A 24847-nucleotide genomic window follows, 5' to 3' on the forward strand; every position below is an offset into this window, starting at 1 on the left:
TACCATACATATTTTTGAACAACACTAAGCTCTTCGTTAGACAGATTGCGTTATATTAATATCTTTTGTTGCTTGTGCCTAGAGATGCGTGCTAGTTTAAGAGTGCGATTCTGATGAGGTTGAAGGCGTGCGTGCTTATGTATACGTCGGGGTTGATTTGTATGAAGGGAGAGTTCGTGCGTGGTGCTCTAAGATCTCGGAAACGGTCACGTTCTTCAAAAAGTGGTGCGTTGTGTGCTGTGCGATACTTGAATCTCAAACGTGGTAGAAGCGTGTCGTTGAAAATCAATGATGATGATTGCAGAAGTGCAAGTGCGTTTTTCTTGCATAAATTTGAGTTTCAGATGGTTTAAGACGATCCGTTGCTGCTTATAATGCCGTTTTGACGTGGTTGCTTATTTTGGTTTTCCAGAAACGTGCGTTCCTTACTACTGAACCCTCCGTTATTTTTTTGTGTTTGTCTTTTGATACGTAAAGCGTTAGGTATGTGCGCTGTGGTTAAATCCAGTTTTTTATTTCTTAAAATTTACTCAAAAGTCTATTTTGCTCTGTACGGTGCGTCACTCTTATTTCGTGCTTTACAGGTAGTCGTGTACGTAGTTAAAGCGTTGTACTCAAGATAGCGTGCGTTAGCGATAGATGAGTGTGATGAATAAATATGCGTGACAATGCGTGCGTATCCTGCATTTGTGCTTTAAAGCGTTTATTTGTCTGTGTATTTGCAGACTCGCGTGACGTAGCTGCCGTTCGCAGTATGCATGCTGCGGCAATTCCGTTGGATCGTCAGGCATGTTTTGCGTGAAAAATATGCCTTTTTAGCAGAATGATCATAAATGATCGTGAGTCGTGGTTTTGTGGTGCTGATGCTCGTGTTGCGTGGTTGAGTCGCGTCTTGTAATGAAGAGGTGCATTGTGATACATAATGTTGGTCTTCTGCGTTGCATGCTTAGCAGTGCGGAATTTGGTGAAGTGTAGAAACTAATTCTGTAGGTGAAAAAGTATTGATTCGTATGCGAATTTGTAATATAAAACTACTATTCCTTTTATGACAATAATTTCCGTTATTATTAATATCTTTAATGATTTCTTTTTAATAACCATAAAAGAATATAGAATTATGTGCTAAAGTTTTAAATATTCTGATGAGTTAAAAGGTGCATATATGTTAATAATAACGGGAGTTATTTGTAATGAAGGGAAAGAGTTCAATAGCTGGTGGTGCTCATAAAATCTCGAAAACGGCTCAAACAATTTCTTTCAAAAATTTTAAATTTTTTGTTGTTGAAACTAATATCTGAAATCTCAAAAACAGAATTAAAAACAAAATTCTTTGAAAAAATAAAAAATATGATAATTGCAAGAAAAGTGCAAAATTGCATTTTTTTCTTCAATAAAATTTAAAAAAAAGTTTTCAAATGTTTTTAATACATTCACTTTTCTAGATTATAAATCCATTTTTATTTTGTTTTACATTATTTTTGGTTATTCCAGAAAAACTGCTTCCCTTTACTACCATTAAAAACTCCCGTTATTATTATTTTTAATGATTTTTTTTTTTTAAATAACCATAAAAGAATATAGAATTATGTGCCAATGTTTTAAATACTCAGTTTTTTATTTCTTAAATATTTAACTTCAAAAAAAGTCTATTTTTTGCTCTTGTAAAGGTTGTCTAACCTCTTAATTTTCTTCTTTACAAGGTAAGTCATTAGTAACTGTAATATAAAATAACTTATTTACTACAAAGAAATAACGTTTTAGGAAATGATGAATTATTTATGAAATAAATATATGATGAAAACAAATTTCTATACCACGCATTTGATATAAGACAATTTTTAAAAAGTTATTTATTTTGTTTGTTATTTGCAGAACCCGCGATTGAACGTAGCTCCGATTCGCAGTAATGCAATGCATGACGACAATTCCCGTTGGATCATCAAAGCATGTTTTTTGTGAAAATAAACAATATACCTTTTATATACAAAATATCATATAAATAATCGTAGTAGTGTAATTTTGTGTAATATCTACATATTACTGAGATCAGACCTTGATAATAAAGAGATCAAATTGTAGATATACATAAATGTATGTTATCTCCTTATCAATCGCATTAGCATAACTCGAATTTTGTTAATTTAAAGAAAACTAATTAACATGTAAGGTAAAAATAATTATTCTAAATTTGACAGATATTTGTAATGTATTTTTGCTGATATCAATATTTAATATGTCTACTTTTTAATTTGAAACATTTATAATTATTGCTAGAAAATCAATTTTTATTGTCTATCACTTTTGCAATCTAGCTTATCCCTTACGGATTCTGATAATCCTATTAATAATTGTCGTTCGCTGGATTTTAATTGCTAAAAACATCTGCAATGTGAAATTATTAGTTTTGCGGTTTAATTTGTCAAAATTAAATAATGCAATTAAATAAATGATAACATGTAATTAAATCCAAAAATAACTTTCTTCGCATATATAATATTATATTTAAAACATTTTACGTGAAAAAAAGCATAAAAAGTAGATCAATCGAAAACTTGACTTAAAACAATGCTAAGGAGTAATATATTTATATATGTGAAAGAATATGTAGGCATTCTAAGAACTTTATATTAATGTGTATATATATGGAAAGTAATAAGCAAAATTTTCTATACATATAAATGATTTGCAAGTCATTTCTTTAGAAACACTTGAATCAAAATATTATATACAAGCGTTCAATTTCACACATATATATGCAGCAAAGTTAAGACTTTTCGACTTGTTTTGGGGCAAACTAAATCTTAAATCTCCTTAAAATATTTTACCATTTTTTTAAACACCCTGCATTGCACAACTTGTTTAAAAAAAGAGTACTTTTCCATGTATTTGTTGCTATATGTATGTCACATTCGTTTAATAATTTTGTACATTGGAGAGAAATGATTAATGACCGTAGATATCACTGCGGAATAATAATTTCTAGTTCTTGACTCGTATTTCTATTGTTATTAACACTCCTAAAAATATAGATTTTTAAAGAAACAATTTGTTATGACATTTATTGTGTATCTATGTAAATCATAACTGTAATATAAATTAAATAACTTATTTACTATAAAAAAATAAAGTTTAAAAAATATTAATATAATTATGGAATAAATATGGTAAAAACAAATTTCTAGACCACGCATTTGATATAAAACAATTTCTAAGAAGTTATTTATTTTGTTTGTGATTTGCAGAACCCGCGATTGAATAACGTAGCTCGGTTCACCAATGATGCATGACAACAATTTCCGTTAAATCATTAAAACATGTTTAAATTTGTGAAAATAAACAATATACTTTTATATACAGGATACGTATGTAATTAATCGTAGAATGTAATTTATTGTACGTAACATAAATATATGTGCATAAGTTTCCAAATTTCATTTTCCTTACAATAAACTACGCGTATTAATTAAATCAGTTTTTGACAAAAAATTGAATATCTTGGATATACGAAAATGAATTCTCGATGCTACCTCCTTGATTAATCGCGTTAGCTTAGCTCGCAACTCGCAACTTTGTCCATTTAATGAAAAATAACTGACATATAAAATAAAAATAATTATTATCTTATCAAGAGACACGGTAGTGTCTCGCGCCAAGTACACGCGGAGCGAGACCGACCGTGACTCTTTTACGCGACGCGACGAGTTGCGAGTATACGAGATGTTGAGATCTCGATAACGAGTAAACGGATAAAGTTCTAAGTAGGCTTGATCGATAGCTTGAGGTCCAATTAGGGGGGGGGGGGTTCTCTTATAATATTCCGCTACGTGCCCTACCAGCGGAGATATTGCGACGCAAAGTCCAAATGTGAAAATTTATTTTTAAGATACTACTACTTCTACGTCGATCGCTCTCATCTCAATATTATTATGATTATCAGAGAAACGTCCCTTTCACTTTTTCGACGCTGGCGGCGCAGGTATCGCCAGTTTCGATATCGCGCGCGTATTTCAAAATTAGGTCGATAGACTTATCGGTCAGGAGGAAGATTCCTATTTAGGTAAATTAAGTATATATATAATATATATTGAGTCAACGGAAAAGAAGATTCTCTACGCTTGGCAGAAAGTGCCGCTAGGGAATTTTTAAGTCGATTTTTATAAATCAAGCATGAATTCGATGTCTAGGTATCCCAGGTTGCCGATGACGAGGTCCAGATAGTGCGCTTCATAGTTTTCGGTGTCCAGGTGTAATAATACCTTGAATCCGAATGTAGGACACGTAGATATCGAATTCGAAGTATTAATACACGTAGACACCGAAAACTACGGAACGCACTATGTGGACCTCGTCATCGGCAACGTGGAACACCTAGACATCAAATTCAACGTATTATTACACTTGGACACCAAAAACTATAAAGCGCATTATCTGAAACCCGTCATTGGCAACCTGGAACACGTGGACATCAAATTCAAGGTATTAATACACCTGGACACCGAAAACTATGGAACGCACTATGTAGACCTCGTCATCGGCAACCTGGGACACCTAGACATCGAATTCAAGCTTGATTTATAAGAATTGACTTAAAAAGTCCCTAGCGGCAAAATTAAAATTATGTCATGACATAAAATTTCGCTGAATTAAAATTATGTCTAGACATAATAAAAATTGGACAAATTAAAATTATGTCTAGACATAATTAAAATTGGATGAATTAAAATTATGTCGACATAATAAAAATTGGATGTTGTTACCTCGAAAAAAACAAAGTGGTAGTATTATACCTCCAAATAGCTTTACCCTGTACACATACTGTTTATAAAATGCGTAATACTACAAAAAGGCGTGATATCCGTATAAAATTACCTTTTTTTTAAAAAAAAAGGTAAAAAAATGCGCCAAGTACACGCATAGTGGTGTATATGTTGTTACCTCGAAAAAAAAAAGAAAGTGGTAGTATCATACCTCGAAAAAACCTAAGTAACAAGTGGTAGACGTAATCTTTATATCTCAAAAAAATCTAAGCTTTATTTCCGAAAAATTATAACCCAAGTGATACACATCACAAAATTATGTTACCTTATCAAAAAGAAGAGTCACGCTTCAAGTGATCTATTACAATTACAAAAAAGAAATGATATCTCTTTAAATTACAGCGCCAATTACAGAAAGAACATATATATATTGCCTAAAAAAATAATTGTTGCACTACTTTGAAAAATCTTTACATTGTGTCAATTAGAAAAGAATGTATGATAACAATTTTATAAAATTAAAAAATTTAATTTAAATTTAATTTAAAGTTAATAATAAGCCAAAAAATATTACTAATTAAAAAAAATAATTATCAAAAAAACGTTAAATTTTAGAAAAATTAGGTATTAATTAATAAAATGTAAATTTTTCAAAAATCCTTAATTAGGAAATCAAAAATTTTCTTTCTTAAATAATAAGTAATAAATAAAAAAAATTTACTTATTTTAAAAATTATTAATTAGTCGAAAAAATTTTTCTGAATTGTAAAAAAATTAAAATTTAATAATTAGTAAAAAATAAATTTTTAATTATTTGCAATTTAATATTTACTATCTTATTTTTACTTTTAATTATTCTATAAAATTCAAAGTAATTTTTGAAGAATCTGATATTACATTTTTATATTTTTGATTAATTAAATATAGCAGAGTTTGAAAAAATTTATAACCTCTCAAGGGTTTTCTTCAATAAGTTATACAGAGTGTAATTCTCTCTTCCTCTCTCTTTCTCTCTCTCCCCCCTTCTCCCGATTTTTTTTTCAAATTGTGAAATGTAAATGACAGAAAATAATACCTATAAGAAGTATATTTTTGTTTTGCATTATCTTATACTGCAGCACATTATAAAGTAAAATTAAATAATGTTGTTTATAAAGAAAAAATCAATAAAATATAACAATGTTGTAAGAATACACTTTATATTTTATTGCAATTGTTTACTCAATCCCGATTGTAGTGGAATTGAAAACGCGTTGTCAATACTCATATTACGCTCTAATTTAACTTTTTGTTTGTAGAAAATATATACGATATTTGATCGGTTACTCAATAATAAAATTTACTTTATCTGCCCCCTGGCATTTCCAGCATCCATAATTCATTAAAATTTAAAGCTGTAGTTTCTAACGCGATCAGAGATGCTGTCAAAACGCTTATAACTGTTACAATGCTGCAATGTCGAGATATGAAAAGAATTTCAACGTTCTGGCTCAGATTATATTCGGAACATTTGTTTTACGATAGCATCATATCTGAACAATTTTTTAGAAGTAAACGCGTTAAAGATTAAATCTTTCTGAATTATAATTTATCATTAATTAATAATTAACCCATTAATTTTTTTTTATATAAACTGTCAGTGGAATAACAAAAAATCAAACATTCTAATAAAAATATTAATCAAACTAAAAAGTCTTTTTATAATACCCCAAACTCTTACTTTTAAGAATATTAAATCGTCAAATGCTTTTATTATTTATATTTTATACATAACTTTATCTTTTTGTAAAGGAGATCGAAATTTAAACAGCGTTGCAAAGTATACGTGAAAAAAGCTTCAAAAAACCCGGATAGGCGCATTCCAGGCGTAGGAAATTTTAAAAATGATTAATACGTTCGAGACGAAAGCTCAGCGAAAGCTCAACGAAGGTTCCATGAATAATTGCATAGAAATTTCAGAAATATATCCAGAACTTTGTAAACTACTTTCTTCAAAAAAAATATTAAAATGCTACAAAATGTTAATCCGCGATAACAAAACTATTGCATATGCAGTATTCGAAACATGCAGGATAGTTGCATTTATCACAGCTAAATGTAAATGAATTCCACATTCTAATTCCATATTCTAATTCCATATTAAAATAGAAAATTCACATAATAGATAATTATACATTACTTTCTTAATTATACAATATTACTTTATTTATATTACTTTTAAATTTTTTTTTTTTACAAAATATTTTATTTTAAAATAAAAGATACCTGTAACATAAAAGTTGCTTGCATTTACAGTCAAACTTACTATTTTTTTTTAAAGAAATAATTTTTTTAAATTATTGAATATTATCTCCCAAACAATTGACAAATCGAGATTGCACATAACGTAATAACGCGTGTAAAAGCGTTCATTTTTCTTGAATCAAAACGCGAAATACCGCAACAATTTTAACCTCATAATTTTTTCAAATTTGCTGATCACGTGACCGTCCATTTTCGAATTTGTTCTTCATTCATTCGTTTGTTCGTTTTAATTAACGTTTTCGAGCTCATGACGAAATTCAAGAACTGGCTACCGCGCTGCGACGAAATAAATGCGAGCACCAGTAGCTTAATTAAATGGATATCGACTATGCGCCGTGGCTACGACGTGATACGTTATCAGTGCTATAAGAAAGATCTGCTCTTTGCTGCGAATCCGCATTTAACCCGCTACGTCATGCGTTCAAGAACTCGCCATTACGAACCGCTGCTGCTGGAATTTCGAGTTTAAGCAAATAGTTTGCTGTCTCTTATACGAGCATTTATTTACGCGCGCATTGTTGCAGAAACCTCATGTAATGGCTTTAAAACTGAAACTTAAACCAAGTGTAAAGTAGCTCTACATAGCTTTAGCTCTATAAAATTCGTATTTAAAATACGAATCAATTAGAAAACGTACAAATTGTTACAAACAAAGGATGGTAACTTTGAAAAGAAATGGTTTTTTTCTTTGACTTCTGAAAGAGCTATTTGATAATACAATCGACACAATGAAATAAATTTGATAAGCTGCAGTATCTAGCGTTGGATTTGAAGCAGATTATGATAATGCATCATATTTAATTATAATCCCATAGAAAAAAACTCGTTAGAATCCTGACAACATAATAATAGTCTTCTTTTTTAGAAATTACAAATAAATCGTAATTGTTTGTACATAGAATCTACGGCGGACGCACTGGGATCATTTTTTATAATAAGAGCACAAAGTACAATGAACAGATAAGCATGAAGAATAAAAGAATATCCAGCGGAAAAGAGCTTTATATAAAAGGATGAAAAACTCAATTTCGAAGATTAGTCCTTCCGCGGATGTGCGTCCCTTAATGCAAAATTGCTTCTAAGGAATTACACGTCAAGCATTGTAAATAGAGAAAAATTGTAAATCAACAAAATAAAGAATAAACTATTCGCGTAATGTTAAAATAGCGTTGCGCGTTACGTGTTATTTCAATTTATAATTTAAAAGCCACAAAAATAATTTTTTTAAATATTTTTTTATAATTTATGATAATTACAGTATTAAAATATACACATACTGCAATTAGTATTGCGTGAAATTATACTAATTGTATATTGTATAAAAAAATTATTTAAACGTTGGTACGCAAAGATAAATTTAAAAAACAACTCAAATTTGCTGAAGTTCTACGTTGTTAAATATTAAATGTACGTCATACATTTAATATAAATTTATATTTAATACAACTAAGCAAATCATATATTCATTCAACATTTCATTCTTATTCAAATTAATCGTTTATTATTGCGTTTTAATTATTATTAATTCTCTCTCTTCATGTAAATGCTCACATTATTCAATGGCTAAATATTTCATAAATATTTGAATAAATGTACAGAAATAAAGATATAATAAATTTTATTTAACTCAATTTCCCTAAGATATAGTCGTAAAAATATATTTATATTTTCTATTTTAATATTTTTTTAACACAATAAGGGTTTCTTAGACATTTCTTATTACGTATTTGAATTATGTATTTTATTAAGCAGTATACATATATTAATATATTTTTATTATTATACATTTTTTAAATATCTAACATTAATATATAATATATGCTCTGATAGACTCATTGCAAAATTATTTTGAAACTTTTTGCAGTTATTTTTAAATTTAATATATAGATAAAAATAGACGCGTTATTATAAAAGAGATACCACACTTGTGCATAATATAAAATTTTAACAGTTCTAAACCAATGTATACTTTTTAATTAATTATTATTTATTACAGATAATTAAATAATTATTAATTATCCATAGATAAAATGCTTGTGAAAAGTAACTCGTCCATTATTCTCTAATTATGTAACAATAATTTCTTATCGAAACAATATGAGACGTACGATAAATTGTTCTAAAGTGGTACAGCATTTATTCGACATTTAACAGCTGTTTAATATCGGTATTATATGTATATGATTGTTAAAACTCGTTACAAGTTAAAGATCTTGCACGAAACCTGAATACTAAATTTTCATCATTCGTGCAACTTATTCTTGCAAATTATTATATCCATTATTATTCTCGTAATATTCAATTAATTAAATTTTACACAACCAAACTCCAGCAAATAATGCAAAATTTTGATGCAGTCAAAATACTTTAATTCTAAATTTAATTATCAAATAGGTAAATCTGTATAAGATTAATTTAAGGAAATTAAAGAAAATTTGTTTTTAAAGAGAAAACTCGTGTAATCTAGCATAAAAGTAATAAACTAAAGAGTGAGCGTTCATTCGACACTACGAAATTATTAAACTAGAAGTAATCGATGTAACTATCATTATTTGTCGGCAATGTACCAGGCTAATTAAATCATACGCGATGAGCCCATATACTGGTGATATTATCTGGATTAATTCATTAATGCCACGGACGGTGCAGCTAATGTCATCCATAATGATGGTAGCACCTACGTGCTGTGTGCCTGACACGTGTACTACAGGTCTAGCGTTATATCTATAACATCTCGTCATTATCTTATTTCTCACAAATCGGAATTAAAATCAATCCTATAAACAACAGGTAAGCCCATTTTACACAATTATCTATAATTCGCATCAGACTTTATATATATATATGTAGGTCCGGAAGTATGTTCCGGGACTTTTATTTTTGATATCGGTATATTCCGGGACATTTGGCAGTTTCCAGGACTGTCCTGGAAAAAATTGATGTCCTACGGCAATTTTCGGGACAGTTTTTTGAATCTGATTACATATATATGCGTTATATTCCAGGACTGTACATTTCAAAAAACGTAAACAGTCCCGGAACATACCTCTGGACCTACATATATATATATATATATATATATATATATATAAGACAGAATTCTATTTAAAATTTCACACAAATTATAAATTGCCTAAAATAAATCTAAAATGTAATCAGTTAATCGATCTTGATATTTAATATTTTTTAATACATATATATATATATATATATATATATAAATACATTTAATTGTTTATAATCTTAATTTTTCTTTCTTGCTGCAATATATTAAATCATATAAGATTAAAATCTATAATTTTGATTTGTTTCTCTCTTCACACAATTATATTTATCTTTTCTTCAGGGAGTGTTGATCGTAAGTCGAAATCTTGCAGAGATTTTCCACGCGACAAACATGTCTCGCGTCTGAGTATTCAATCCGCTATCTACTGCAAAAGTTAGCCAAGTTACCTTAATTGTTTACCTTGTTCGAGCTGTCTCGAAACAATTTTTGTTCGATCTTTTTCTATTTGCAAATCTGAGTTTGTTTGTAGCCGAACAGCCAAGATATCTGCAAAAAATTTTGAGACTGGGATATCTGGGATGAAGTTATGGAGTTTGGATGTAATAATTTCAAAACTAATCTACGGCATATTTTTCTTCAATAGACGAACACTTCTAACTTTTCCTACCACCTTTTTATTTTTTCGCTCTCTACTACCAACTTTTTTATAAATAATCATTAATAATGTAAAAAATATTCCACAATTTTCATGTAAAACTTTTACTTAAAAAAGATAAGTGCAAAATTTATTTTAACAAGCAGTATAATAAATAAGAAAGTCAAAGAGAACAAATGCAGTCCTTTTAATTAATCATTATATATTCAAAGAAACTCAATCTCACGTGAAAAAATATCTTAAAGTAATATAAATATATTTTAAACAATATTTTGAACAATCCGTTGTAATTTTATTATTTTCTGATAACAGAAGAGTTAATTTTCATTCCCCACGCTTTCTTTCTAACGAAGAAAAAACGTAAAAGGTAAAACACAAAGTGCTTTTACTTTATCTTAAATCCTCTCCATCGCAAAATACAAAGTATACTGACACTTCGTGTGTATACGTGTGCGCGATATACATATACGCGTGTGTTGTAAACGAGCTCGTTCAACTCGCGAATTACAGATAGAAGGTAACTCCGGAGCTCTCATAAAGGCCGGCCACTTCCACCCCAATCCGAGTCGCAATAGCGTAAATGGGAATTAAGAAGGAATCTTGGCCGATCGAGCGTGCAGATATAAGTAGCCGATTGGAAGCCCGGAGGAGAATCGGAGAAGAGGAAAACGTAAGGCGGAAAACGTAAGGCGCGGGGTCTAAGTACGAATGCGGGCGAGCGATGGAATTTGTTATAAGCTCCCGACAGAGAAGAGGTAATCTGACCATCGTCGTCGGTTTATAAAGAACCACACAGAGGCACGCTCTCATGTTCTCTCTCTCTCTCTCTCTCTCTCTCTCTCTCTCTCTCTCTCTCTCTCTCTCTCTCTCTCTCTCTCTCTTTCTCTAGCTCCTTTTCCGCCACACCTATTCCTCGAGCACGTGCAAAACGATTTTCCATCAGCCGGAAAATCGGCGGTAATAAATACCGGCGGTGGTGCTCTCGTTGCCATTATTGTCTGGATCCACGTCAAACAATGGGGCGGATAGATAGGTGCAGGAGCCTCGACTTGAATTCAATAAGAGGAAAATCGGAGTGCCGCAAGTGTGCGTTTCACTCGTTCGAGTCGCCACTTGTTTTTCTCGAGAAAACGATCTGCTGGTCGTGCTCTTCCGATGCTATCGATCGCGAGTGAGACGAACTCATTCGTCTCGAGCAACCACAGCAAAACGTCACCGCAGTGTATAAGAGACGCATTTCAAGCTATTCGCATTCACCGCTACAATAGTTTTTTGAATCGTAAAAAGCAGCGGATTCCATGCATTATATTATACAGAAAACTGATACAAAGTTTATTGGTATATTAATAAATTAATTGTTTTTTTTTTAATTTATAAAATAAAAATAATAGATGTTAAAATAAATTTTCAGACTTTTTTAAAAAAATTTTACTTATATATTACTTAATTACTTTTTTATTTTACACGCAATTTTATTTAACATAAATTATACGTATAATTTAATCTATGGCATAAAATCAATGTACAAAATTATTTTAAATAACAGTAATAATAATTTAAATTTTATATATACGTATCAATGTTTATGAATGCTATATAGTGAAAATAAATTAAGCTATTAAAACCATTAAAGTCATTGCTTTAGCGTTCCTTCCTGACTTTTGAGTGCATCCTATACTTTCGTTGCTATCTCAAATTGACAATTGACGATTAGCAAAGTAATATATGGATCATTAAAACAATGAAAACAGCAATAAATTAATTACAAACTTTAGACTTAATAACTTATCAATTATTATCATTAAATTTTTTAATAATTACGCCCTAAATTAAAATTCTCTAAACATAAGTTGCATTTATAAATTAAATTATACTCTATTTATTCTCTTGATTCTTTTAATTATTTCACCTTTAACATTATGCAACTGCAAATGGATCCACCTTATAAGATTTCTTTTTGATTTGAAATCCCCAACGCAACTCCAAAGTTCGAGCCTTTCTTCCTACGTCCTGTAATTTATTTACAATACAAAGCTGCAAGAGATTACAAGAGTCGGTGTGAAAAGTGACTTATCCGACAAATCCGCCGTTGATACAAAGATCCGCAAAAAGCCAAAACATGTCTTTTACAAACCGACGACATCCGGATCTGCTACCTCTACCCTTCGCCCCACGCTCTTCCGTCTCTTCACAAGCTTACACAAATCCTGTCGCTTATAATAGCTTACCCTGTAGCCAGAGCCACCCTTTTTTTACCGTAGAAAGATCTCTCTCTCTCTCTCTCTCTCTCTCTCTCTCTCTCTCTCTCTCTCTCTCTTTCTCCCAGTTCTTCGCAGTTCATCCACCCCGCCTTTGTACACACGCAGCTCGGTAACGAACCGGTTAGCATTTCTATAGGAAATCGAGAGCGACGGGGGTGTGTAGCGCGCGTCTATTCGTTGTTCTCATGTTACGGAAGAACTCGTCAATAACACGGGCTATGGTTGCGGATCGTAACGCTGCAGCGAACGAGAACCCATGGTTCGTTGGCAAGAGCAGCGGGTATTTTCTTCCTTGGGCGGTGTGGGAAAATTGGCGCCGCAGGAAAATTGTAGCGTCATTACTTCTAGCAACAACTTCCTTCGCAATATAACCTATTGTTGTCTATAAGCGAGCGCGCTTGCTTATATCGAATTGGTGTTTTCAACTTTTTTTCTTTGAATCTTTAATCACACGAAATTCACAATCCTAATTCAATCAAAAATTATTATAATCAATACATATAAATATTTTAACTTATATACATTTTTCATTCCTTTGTTAAAATTGTTGAAATTTCAAAATTTTAAAGGCAAACAATTTTAATTTTCCTATTAACACTATTATTGCATCGAACTCTTAAATTATATTATTAAAGAACGCTAATTTGGATGTTTCATTGTAATTTTAGTATCTTTTTCCATACTTAAAAAAAAGGCAACAATGCGATCTATTTTCGTGCCGTAAATAGCAAAAGATCTACATTAATATCGCAACTTGCACGCAAATAAATGAGTATAAGCTTTGATACTGCGAATTCTGAAACGTAGGTACACATATCGCGAGACACCTTAGTTGACCGTCCCGATCAAATTTGAGAGACTTTTACAGCGAAAGCACGTCGCGGAATTGCCGGGGGAACGTGTCCTCGTTCTCGCAATCCCATTGATACGCGTAATGTGCTGAATGTGAGATATTCCGCAATCCATAAAAGATGCGAGTTTTGTAGGAGATCGCCGCAATTCCACGTATATGGCAATAAAAGCAATACTTGCTACATGCATGGCTATACCGACCCGTTATACGTCGAATGCCGTTGAACATCCATGCATTTAATTGAGAATATAGAGATCATTATTTTCTCTATAGACCTCATTGAGCCTCATTCATTTTTCTTCAACCCGTGACCGATACGCTTTACTCTTTCGGAGGCCGCAAGTGACATCGCGATGGTCATTGACTTTGTAAAATGATGCTTGTAATGGCTACACGATCATTCGCTATATGTACAATAGAATATACAGATGGCGAATATTACGCTATATTTTAAATAATGATACACAAACGCGCTTGTTCTCTTTCGAGAAATCGATTCTTCGAAATATTATTATATTCATTATATTCAATATCAATGACGTTAATTATGATCCGCGAAAAGTTTAACCAAATTTGAAACTGATTTATTACTAATAAATAATTTTTCTTCCCCCTTAAAAATTTAATTTCTAATCCAACATTTCGGCTAAAACCATATAACATCCTGAGACACGAGCTAAGCAAATTTTGAACATTCTCGTTAAAACTCCTAATTGTTTCGTCAAAAATTCATTTTCTTGTTTTAACGGGCCATTTTTGCGCTCTATCATTGACAAAAAGAAGAATCAACCTCGGAGCCAACTAAATTCTATCTTAGTTTGGAAACAATTCACGTAATCTTGGCTATCCGCGTACAAGATCTTTTCGATAAAAGAACAAAAAGCACGTCCAGTCCATCAGATCTCCGTATCCATCAAGACAAAATAAAGAAGATTGTTGCTAGAATGGGTTAGCGTATGACTAAAAACACACTGGAACAAAATTTACGAACAACATATCGCTACAAAATCGGGTTTTACGGATGAAATGTTTCAACCTACAAATTTCCAAGCCCGATGCATGTAAACGTACAAAAAATAATACTTGTGATGAAGCCAACTATACTCACAAATCTGCATGAACTCAAATAATATTTAAAAAATCAAGAAGTCGAATATATTTTCAATAATATTGAGTCAAAATTATCAGCATTAAAAGCAATGAGAGTTTTAAACTTGTGATAAGAAGCACGTACTAAATCTTGTCAAAATTCGAAAAATGGCAAATCTCCGTCTTATAATTTTCTACGAATAATTTCTAGTGATATAAGCAGAATGTAAATTTATCCCTTGAATTCCTAGCAAATGAAGCGCTTAAATATTAAATGTTCTCTTCCGGCATTGGAAGGGTTAATAAATGCGATGCTGCATAATTTAGTCTGCAATTGTGTAATAATCTAAAGTGTAATTTACGCGCGTTAATGCTCGCGGTGTAGCAAAATTGTCCCGGGATTGTAATAAAATAAGAAGTGAACGCAACTAAAGGATTTAGTGCAACACTGATTGCTATATTTTTTTAAATTTGAGAAAATTAAACTGTAAACCTTTTTCTTAAGATTAATTTTTGTCTCACTGCATTAAATTTATAAATTTCAAGTTAAAAATAAAGATAGATAGAATTTATTAATAATGCATGTTATATACTCGCAACATAAAAAGAACTTAACGCCAAAAACTTATTGTTAAGTTTCAAATATATGTCTATATAGTTATTGAAAGGATTATATACGCGAAGGATGTACACCCTTCGCGATAAATTCACGTAACTTTTCGAAAGAACCCCATAATAGCATTCATGTGACATTTGGCTGTAATACAAGAAGTATACCTACAATATATTATCCATGATGACGACGCATTTATTTTCCAGGGTCTTTCAACTCCATGCGATAATAGATCCAGCAAGTAAATTTTTCTACCAGTGTATTTGTTCACTGTACATTTTGCTTCAATTTTTGTAACAAAAACTGTCACGTGCCAAAAAGTCAGTTTATTTAGCAGTTTTTCTGTGACAATTATTCTCTTTTAAAAAAGATACACGATTTACAAAAATATATATAATAAAAGGTAATACAGTTTCCATAGGAATCTTGCAACATTTTTGCTGTGTATTCCTTCAAACTTAATATCTCCATAAAAAAGAATTATATTAGTTTATAGCAAAACAGTTCTTGAAGTTATAAGGAAGCATATAAAGTCACCAGAATTTGCTGAAGGTTCGAAAGTAAAATAAGTAAATTTTTGTCAATAAAAATGAAGAAAAGTCAACAAGCGCTCGACAATATTCTTATCGTAATATTTCCATAATCCGATGAGAAGCGAGTCATTCGAATCGATGCGCGGGATTGTCGATGCCGCTCGTCGATTCAGCTCACACGAATATTTCACGAAAGCCCCCGGAATTCCACCGCGGAGGGAAAAGATCGCGTTCGAGTGGGAAGGAGAGGAAATAATGTTGAAAATTCATCGATCCACTTATATTCCGGGATTCGGTAATACCTCCTCGCATTTTTGACGCGTTCGCCACTCGCTATGGAAAAATTTCTCCCTGCAGGTTATCTCATCTACGAACTAGCAGTAGCGGATGCAGAAAGATTTTGGCGGGGACACCCACAAATCTCGTTTCTACTCTTTCGACACATGTTCTAAATTCACTTGCGTGCGTATAAAAATGCATTTATCATTTATTTTATAAACGTTTTTAAATTCAAAATTTAAGTATTGTTATCTTTATATATAAATTTAATTTAAAAATTTAAAAATTTGGAATTAAATTTTTATCAATATAAGAAGTTTACCGACTTTATTTTCAAAATTTCTTTATAATACCAAGAAATGTTTCTCTAATACAAAAATGTGATTTATTTTTAAAAACAATAAGAACTATACAATTAAAGATAAAAATAAAAAATGAAAACTAAAATAGATATATTTATGAAAATAATCATAAAAAATATCATGCTTGAATAGAATTAGAGAGAAATTTATTTACATTCTAAAAAAGAAAACGACCTATTCGTTTATTTAAAAAGTTAAAATACGTAAAAGAGTAAAATATTTTACTTCCATGATGTTTTAGCGTAAATCATTGTCCACCCTTGTTTTAACTTTTTCTACCTCTGCGCGCAAACTATGGTAAAATCTGATAGAAGGGCCACAAACTCAAAGAGACAAGAATAGAATTTATATCACGATAATGTGTCTTTGTTCGTCTTAGAGATAATTACGCGCTAGTGAACAAACAAAAGAAAAGGGCGAGAGGTATACGTGTCCTGCCGTTTTCTCATTCTTACATCCATCACTGAAAACGACCGCGGGTCCAATCCGTCCGTTTCGTCCCTTCCCATCGAAGCACCCCTTACGACTCTTCTCGCGGCTCCATCCTTTCCCCGCCAACGCGCCGCCGCAAGTGAGAATTGAATTTGCAGCGACTCAACGTGTAGCAGGAGTAGAAGGGGTTGACGAAGAGGGTTGAATCGACACAGTATACGCAGTATAGATCGCCATGTCCGTTCTTAAATATTAGTTGCACAATGCACATGTTTCTTCAAAAATAATTAATTTATAATATTGATAATTAATATAATCTCGCTTACTTCTTATGAAAAAATATAAAATTAACGATATAATAAAAGCAAAATTTAATGTATGCACTGTGTAAAATGCGTGTGTGAAATTAGCACTCCAACATTAAAATTTAAAACTACGGAATTAACGTTGGGAATGTTAAATGCGGATAGTGTAAAATGTTTTCTAACAAAATATTTTTCTTCCACTTTTTCAATAACGCAATTTTATCTCAATGATCTTCTTCAAAATATCAAATTTTTAAATCTGTAAAAGATCAAATTTACTCGGATTTCGTAAAAAAAAAGCTCTCTAAATCTGAATCAGTGAATAGTCACTGATTCGCAGTACTATTTACTGATTCAGATTTAGAGAGAGAGATTACCATGTCGTTTCATTTTTGCTATCTCTCACGTACGACAGTTATTCAGATTACGTTCCATCTATATTGTATCCACAGTGATACCTAATCCCAAAACCGTGGAAAGGTGAGAAAAGACGAAAATATTTTGCTACGAATTTAGTTATTATAGATATAGTGTACACACACACACATTCGATAAAAGATGTTAAAAAAAAAGAGAGTCCAAATATTTGAGCGCACAATAGAGGAGACGAGATACTCGATATACGGGATACTCTCTTCGAGATATAACATTCGCGTTATTGATTGGAGATTATATCTATTCTGTAGTTTGATATCGGATAGACAAACAATTCTGAAACAATAACTGTACTTGTGAACCGATTAGTGACGCATATTTGAATAATCTTCTGAGTGAAGGTAAGCTATTTCCGTCATTATTTCATTTCGCCCGGATTCATGATTATCACCATAATGCGCGCTACCGGATATTATATAATGCAATGAATGCATGTATAATACAAAGTGATAGTTAAGTACTCTACAAGATTTTAAAAAGTTTCCTCACACAAAAAGATAAAAACTTCAAATGATCATATGTCCGAAACGGCTTAGTTTCAAAAATACAAGGTGTCAAATTTGACACCTTGTATTTTTTTTTCTTTAACTTAAGTTCAAGGAAAAATTTTGTTATTTCCAAAAATTTCGAAAAATACTCGGGTTATTTCGATGAAACTTTGTTGTTTGGTTTGTATGTTTGAGGGACATGAAAATAACCCGAGTGGTTTTCGAAATTTTAGAAGATAACAAAATTTCTTTTCAACTTTGATACTCTGTATTTTTTAAACTAAGCCATTTTGGACATATAGTCATATCAAGTTCTCGTCTTGAATTTGTATAAGAAATCACCTCTTAAAAACTTTTAGAGCACTTGACTACTACCCTATATATCGATAACAAATGACTATATTTCCTTGGCAGTTATAGTTATTGCATATGGGAATGGGTTTATTATGTTTTTAATTTAATTTTTTTTATTTGATGCGTTCATACATATAGATAATATTTACATGAATTACAAACCGAAAATTGAAAGCATTGACCATATATTTGAAAGAAATGTGACTAATGTGATAATTAAATGTTTAATATTAATATTAAATGTTTTCTGATTCGCGCAATAATTTATAAGTTAATTTTAAAGAAATATATAATTATATCTTTTAATATCAAGTATAAATAAAATAGAAGTAAACGTAAAAAACCACTAAGAAATAAATAAATAAATGCGCAAAAACGCTTATTTTTATTCATTCGGCTTATTTCTTATCGCAGTAAAACTTTTTCATTTTGAACAAATATTCTTCCATGCTATTATTAATCCTAAGATTTCTTAAACGCGCGCGTATAGGTTATAATTTATTTATTGTGATTTCCAACAAAATAAAATAAACTATAAACCGATTAATTGGCAATTCAGGGTCGTTAACATTTCCGTCATTATCGAAACATTAATTATTGCGGTGTCGAAGTGGTCAGTATAGTTGAGCGATAATTTGACGCGGCGGCTAAATTTCACCTGTCCGCGAATAAATTAGCCACAAAAACATCTTGCCGTGAACATTTGCTGTAACGTCATGCGTCGATTTACAATCGACTAATTGATCGACGCGCTCAAAAGAACGTAGTATTAAATCAACGAGGAAACAGGAAATGAGGCATCGATCGTTATACACACATCATATAAGGCACGTATTAGGCCAGTCATATTAGACTAATTTAGGGGAGTAACCTTCCAATTACTCTTTTCAGGTTGCAACCACCATGAATCGCTTTGATTTAAGGTGCTGTAAGTGAGAGTAATTTTGCTTCGCATAATTAATGCGCATTAAAAAGTTATTAACAATATTATCAACAAAAAACGCGATTTTTTTTTTCTCAAATATCTTGAAAACTAAGCAAGATAGGGTAACCAACTATACGTATCTTTATTGTAGAGCGTAAAATTATCTAAACAATGATCAATAATGATCTAAACAACATTTATCGTCAAGTCAGTCGTTTAACTTACACGCGCCGTCAAAGTCCGAGACTCGGATCTCGAAAACCCTCAATTTCATCGTTTTTTGATGTTGCGTCTGTGATTTTTTTCAGTCGTTTAAAATGGAATTAAAAATTCCCAAAAAATCACACATCATTTGAGAACTACAAAGAATACTTTTCAAGGTGTAACCGATTTTTTAGACCCTTTTTCTTTAGTTTGTAGCTATGTAAGCAAAAAATTTTGATTTTTTGGACTACTCTTAGTTTTTCGCTGTTTTCAAACCTTAGAATTTATTTGAGACGAATTTTATCATATGCATCTTGTTGTGGACAAAATTTGCAACAAAAAAGGACTCTTGTATTTTTTTCGTACGACAAACGCTGATTTTTTTATTGACGCGCAAAGTTATCTAATATTGCGCATAGGTCGGATAACGCTTGTTTTACACTAAAATAATTATTTTTTATTAAAATTTACGTAATTTTTCGCATTATTATTGAACCATATTGCAAAGCCGTTTTCAACACATGCTCTCATGTTTACTAATAAATTTCAACCTTAAAACATTCCTGTCGTGGTCAATAAATGTTTAAAATAAATTCTGCTTTCTTTCTTTAAAAAAATCGCCGCTCTGTAATTATATGGATCCTAGAGTAATTAATGAATAAATTAACTCACCACCTCGCTTCTTCTTGACATAATTGACTTGACATCAACACTTACCTGCAATGAAAAGAAACATAACATTAATAAAAGACATTAAAAATCTGCACACACACACACACACACACACACACACACACTCACACACACACACACACACACACACACACACACACACACACACTCTCACACACACACGCGCACACACACACGCACACACACACGCACACGCACACGCACACGCACACGCACACGCACACGCACACGCACACGCGCACGCACACGCACACGCACACACACACACACACACACACGCACACACACACGGACATGCGATTTTAATGCGATATTTCGACATTTTGAACACTCTGAACATATTGGCATCAAAAACTCAAAAAACAATCTTTTCTTTGGTTTCTTCTACCCCTATTTCATATATAATTCATTTAAATTTGGTTGACTAAACCCAACTTTATACGCAATCAAAGGTTCATATACAAAATTCATGAAAACAAAGCTTCCTCTATGAGAAAGCAAAAAAATTTTACTTTATTTATAATATATTATATATCTCTCATTTTTTCGTATTATTTAATTCCACATTTATCGTAACAGACGCTCGACGTCGACGCTATAAATCTGAAAACAATAAATCCAAAGCGCAACAAATACTATGTGGAGCTCAAGTGTAAAACGGTACCCGGATTTTCGAAGAAAAATAAATGGCAAGCATTGTCTCAAGAAGAAAATCCTCTCAAGAGAAACGTTATCCACTATTGCGAAAATAAAGCTCGCACGATCGTTGCCAAACCGGTAATTGAATTTCACGGATACGGCAAAGGCGACGAATTCGCATTCCTGACCGAATTCACAAACCGTCCAAGATACTTTAGGCGTGCAAAAAAAGTTTACATAAAATTAATATACAATCTAATTTTGAGCCTTGTTCGTTATCACGTGCGTGCGTGCAATAACTATATCTAATAATTAAAATTTTAATTATATTGACAGTTCTCGTTGTCATTAATTCAATTAGAACCGGAAAGGTCCTAGTTAAATCGTGGAAGCCAAGCAACAACTAAAACTAAACTTTAACACAGCTAATTGCAAAGGCCGGACTACTGAAATCACGAACACATTTTCTACGTGATGCACTGTGTGCCTCATCTCGTTTCATTTGCTATTCATAAGAGTTCCACGCCCGAAGCTCTCACAAATACAAAAACCGACTCGGGAAAAAATGTTTATATACCTACAATTTTATCTAATTATATATAACTTTGTAGATATATATAACTTTGTAGATATATACATGGATTTTGACCTGATCTAATCTATATATATAAAAATGAATGTATGTATGTATGTATGTATGTATGTATGTTCTTTATACACTCTTGAACTATTCAACCGAATTTTTACCAAAAGTATATAAAATAGGGGTAGAATTTTCCGGGAAGTGTTATAGAATGTATAATTTTTCGTTACCGATCTTTTTGGGAACCGGTATTCGACATTTTTTCATTTTTTCGGGAAATAATTGACCAAATTTCAAAGAAATATATATATGAAACAGGAGTAGAATTTCCTGGGGAGTGTCATAATGTGTATAGTTTTTTGTTACCAATTTTCTGGAAACCGGTTTTTCTAATTTTTTTTAATTTTCGGAAAATAATTGACCGCATCTCAAAGAATTGAATATGAAACGGGGGTAGAATTTTCCGGGGAATGTTATAAAGTGTATAATTTTTTGTTACCGGATTTTTTTGGAAGCCGGTATCAGAAATTTTTCAAATTTTTTGGGAATTGACCGAATTGCAAAAAATTATAATAATGAAGTAGGGGTAGAATTTCACGGGGAGTGCTTATAAACTGTATAGTTTTTTGTTACCGATTTTTTTTGGGAATCGGTATCTTTTTGGAAATTGGTTACGAAATTTTCCAGAGCGGGAGAAAAAGAGAGAGAAAGAGAGAGAGGGAGAGAGAGAGGAAGAGGGGGAATGGGAGTGGGCTGTACCCCGTGCTTCCGCTCTCTGAGATCTTTGCGCCCTCCTCTCCCTCTTCTCCTCCGCTCTCTCGCCTCTCTCTCGGCCCGCCTGCGGGGCTCCCTTTTCGTTTCTATTCCACATGTTCTCCGGGCGACCCGCTGCATCCTAGTTACAATAAATTATCCATTATATATTCTTACCAGAAAAATGGTATTTTTACGCAAATTTATTATTTATTATTTCAATTAAACATTAAAATATAAATTATACAATTATATCTAATTTGGCGCAATTATATCCCAAGCAGCATTTTGACGTCCGCCCGGCGTTAAGATAAACACACTTAACGTTGGTATCCAACGTTTTCGCTACGTCGTTTCAACCCTCTTTTGCACTAATTTGGGGAATCAAATTTAGGTTGTACCAACGTTGGAATCCGACTTATATAAGTTAAATTGAGGTTACATTTTTTCCACCAGTTTTAACGTTGGTATGTAAACTTTGATTTTGTACATTCTGCTAGACCTGAGGTTATTTTTTCACAACGTACATTTTAGGTGTAGTTTTCGTGCTTCCATTCAAACCATATGACGGCATTGGTGTAATAAATGTATCATAATACGTACTTATTAATTTGGCACAAATAAAATGGCTTTATAGGAAAAATATAGTTTGCGCAGTCTTTGATACTATTGTAATTTTGCCATAAATACACGAACCCAGCACTGAAATTGTATAACAAAACTCACTTTATTGATAAATGTGGAAATGATAAGTCGAAATTAGACGAATCCTTTCTAAAATATTCCAATTTACTAAATATTCTAATAAATAACTAAAATTTTCCAAAGTGTAGATTTTAATTTTTTTTCATCAAAATTACTTTTAAGATAAATATGTTGTCAAAACCTTAACAACAGATATTATATAAATGCTTTAAATTGTTAATAAAGTGCGTTAAAAAATATAAATCTAAATATACTGGAAAATGGCGGATTATTTGCCTTCCTCTTTGAGGAATGAAAATGGCGAAGTCAGCGTTCCACACTATATCAAACTTTACGTAGTAAAAGGTGCGATAAATTCTACTAAAATTTGTCTTCTCGTATAAAATAATTAACTTTTTCAGACTTTTCCAAACTAAGTAGTATACCACTGTAGGCAAAATTGTACCTATATTAACTAAAAGTCTTAACAAGGTCGCCAAACTGACTTAACATGTCGATAAAATATCAATTAGTTAAAAATTCTATACTAGATTTGCGAATGAGTCGTATATCTTAATCAAAGCCGTGCAGCCGAGCGAACGCGCTCTCGAGCTGTGAATCGCGCGGCGCACGCGCGTTGTTTCCCGACGACGCGACGATAACCGCGTGAGATGAGATAGACCGGTTCGGCCGTGGATCGTCAACATTCGTCGCATAGTCTTCGTAGCTCACGCACGACGGGCCGCGAATGCGTCGACGATGCCCGCTTGATGCAGCAGTAATCTGCTCTACATTCATTTAGGCAGAATTTGTTACCATTTCTCGCGATTTCTTAACGTCAGTCAGAAATGACCACAGGCGACGTTTTACAACGTTAGCGTTTTACAACGTTTAATAACAAAACGTTGGTTTACGTTGGGAATTACGTATTGAAGTCGCTCGAAAAGTGTAGTGCAGAGTATAACGTCAGGCGAACGTTAAATATCTTAACGTCGGGTAATAGGACTTAAACTGTTTCGAATTTGACGTTGGGANAGTNNNANAAAAAGCNNGNCGNAATTTAACGTTTAGACAACGTCCAAAAAACGTTAGTAATTATAAGTTACATTTTATAACTTTCTTGAACCGCTTACAACGTTGTGATTAGTAGAAAAGTAGTCCTTAGTCGGAAAGTTAACCGAAAAATGCTGCTTGGGATATAAATTTGTATATAATTTGATGTATCTCAACTTGAAAATGACTTTTGATATAACTTTACATAATTTGATATAGAGTTATAAATATTTTGATATAATTACATATCAATATTTATTCAAAGAAAAATTTTAATATAATATTGTATACTTCGATATGGAATTATACATATCTTGATATAATTATATGTAATTATTTACTCAGAAAAGAATTGTAATATAATGTTGCATAATTTGATATAGAGTTATAAATATTTTGATATAATTGCATATAAATGAATACATAAATAGATCTTATTATATATATAATTATATATAATGTATGTATGTATGCTGTTTATTGCCTTTCCCCGTAGGGTTTACAAAGCGTTTTTAATTATGAGGAACGTACCCAAACCTCGTACATTCTCTTTCCCCTGTGCCTGGCCATATGCGACCTTACAAAA

The 24847-nt window shown here is 31.8% G+C and overlaps 1 protein-coding gene across 1 annotated transcript in view; it reads right to left on the reverse strand.

Moving 5' to 3' along the window:
* The window catches only part of LOC143907445 (venom dipeptidyl peptidase 4), a 432526-nt gene extending 411962 nt beyond the window's left edge, over positions 1-20564 (reverse strand). The window contains exon 1 of the mRNA XM_077424253.1: positions 20529-20564. Within this exon, the coding sequence (XP_077280379.1) occupies positions 20529-20549 (21 nt within the window). The 5' untranslated portion in view covers positions 20550-20564. The remainder of the gene's footprint in view (positions 1-20528) is intronic.
* Positions 20565-24847: the final 4283 nt, after the last annotated feature.

Source organism: Temnothorax americanus, unplaced genomic scaffold (assembly GCF_048541705.1).
Source record: "Temnothorax americanus isolate GAGA-0224 unplaced genomic scaffold, ASM4854170v1 Scaffold80, whole genome shotgun sequence".
NCBI classification, from domain to species: Eukaryota; Metazoa; Arthropoda; class Insecta; order Hymenoptera; family Formicidae; genus Temnothorax; species Temnothorax americanus.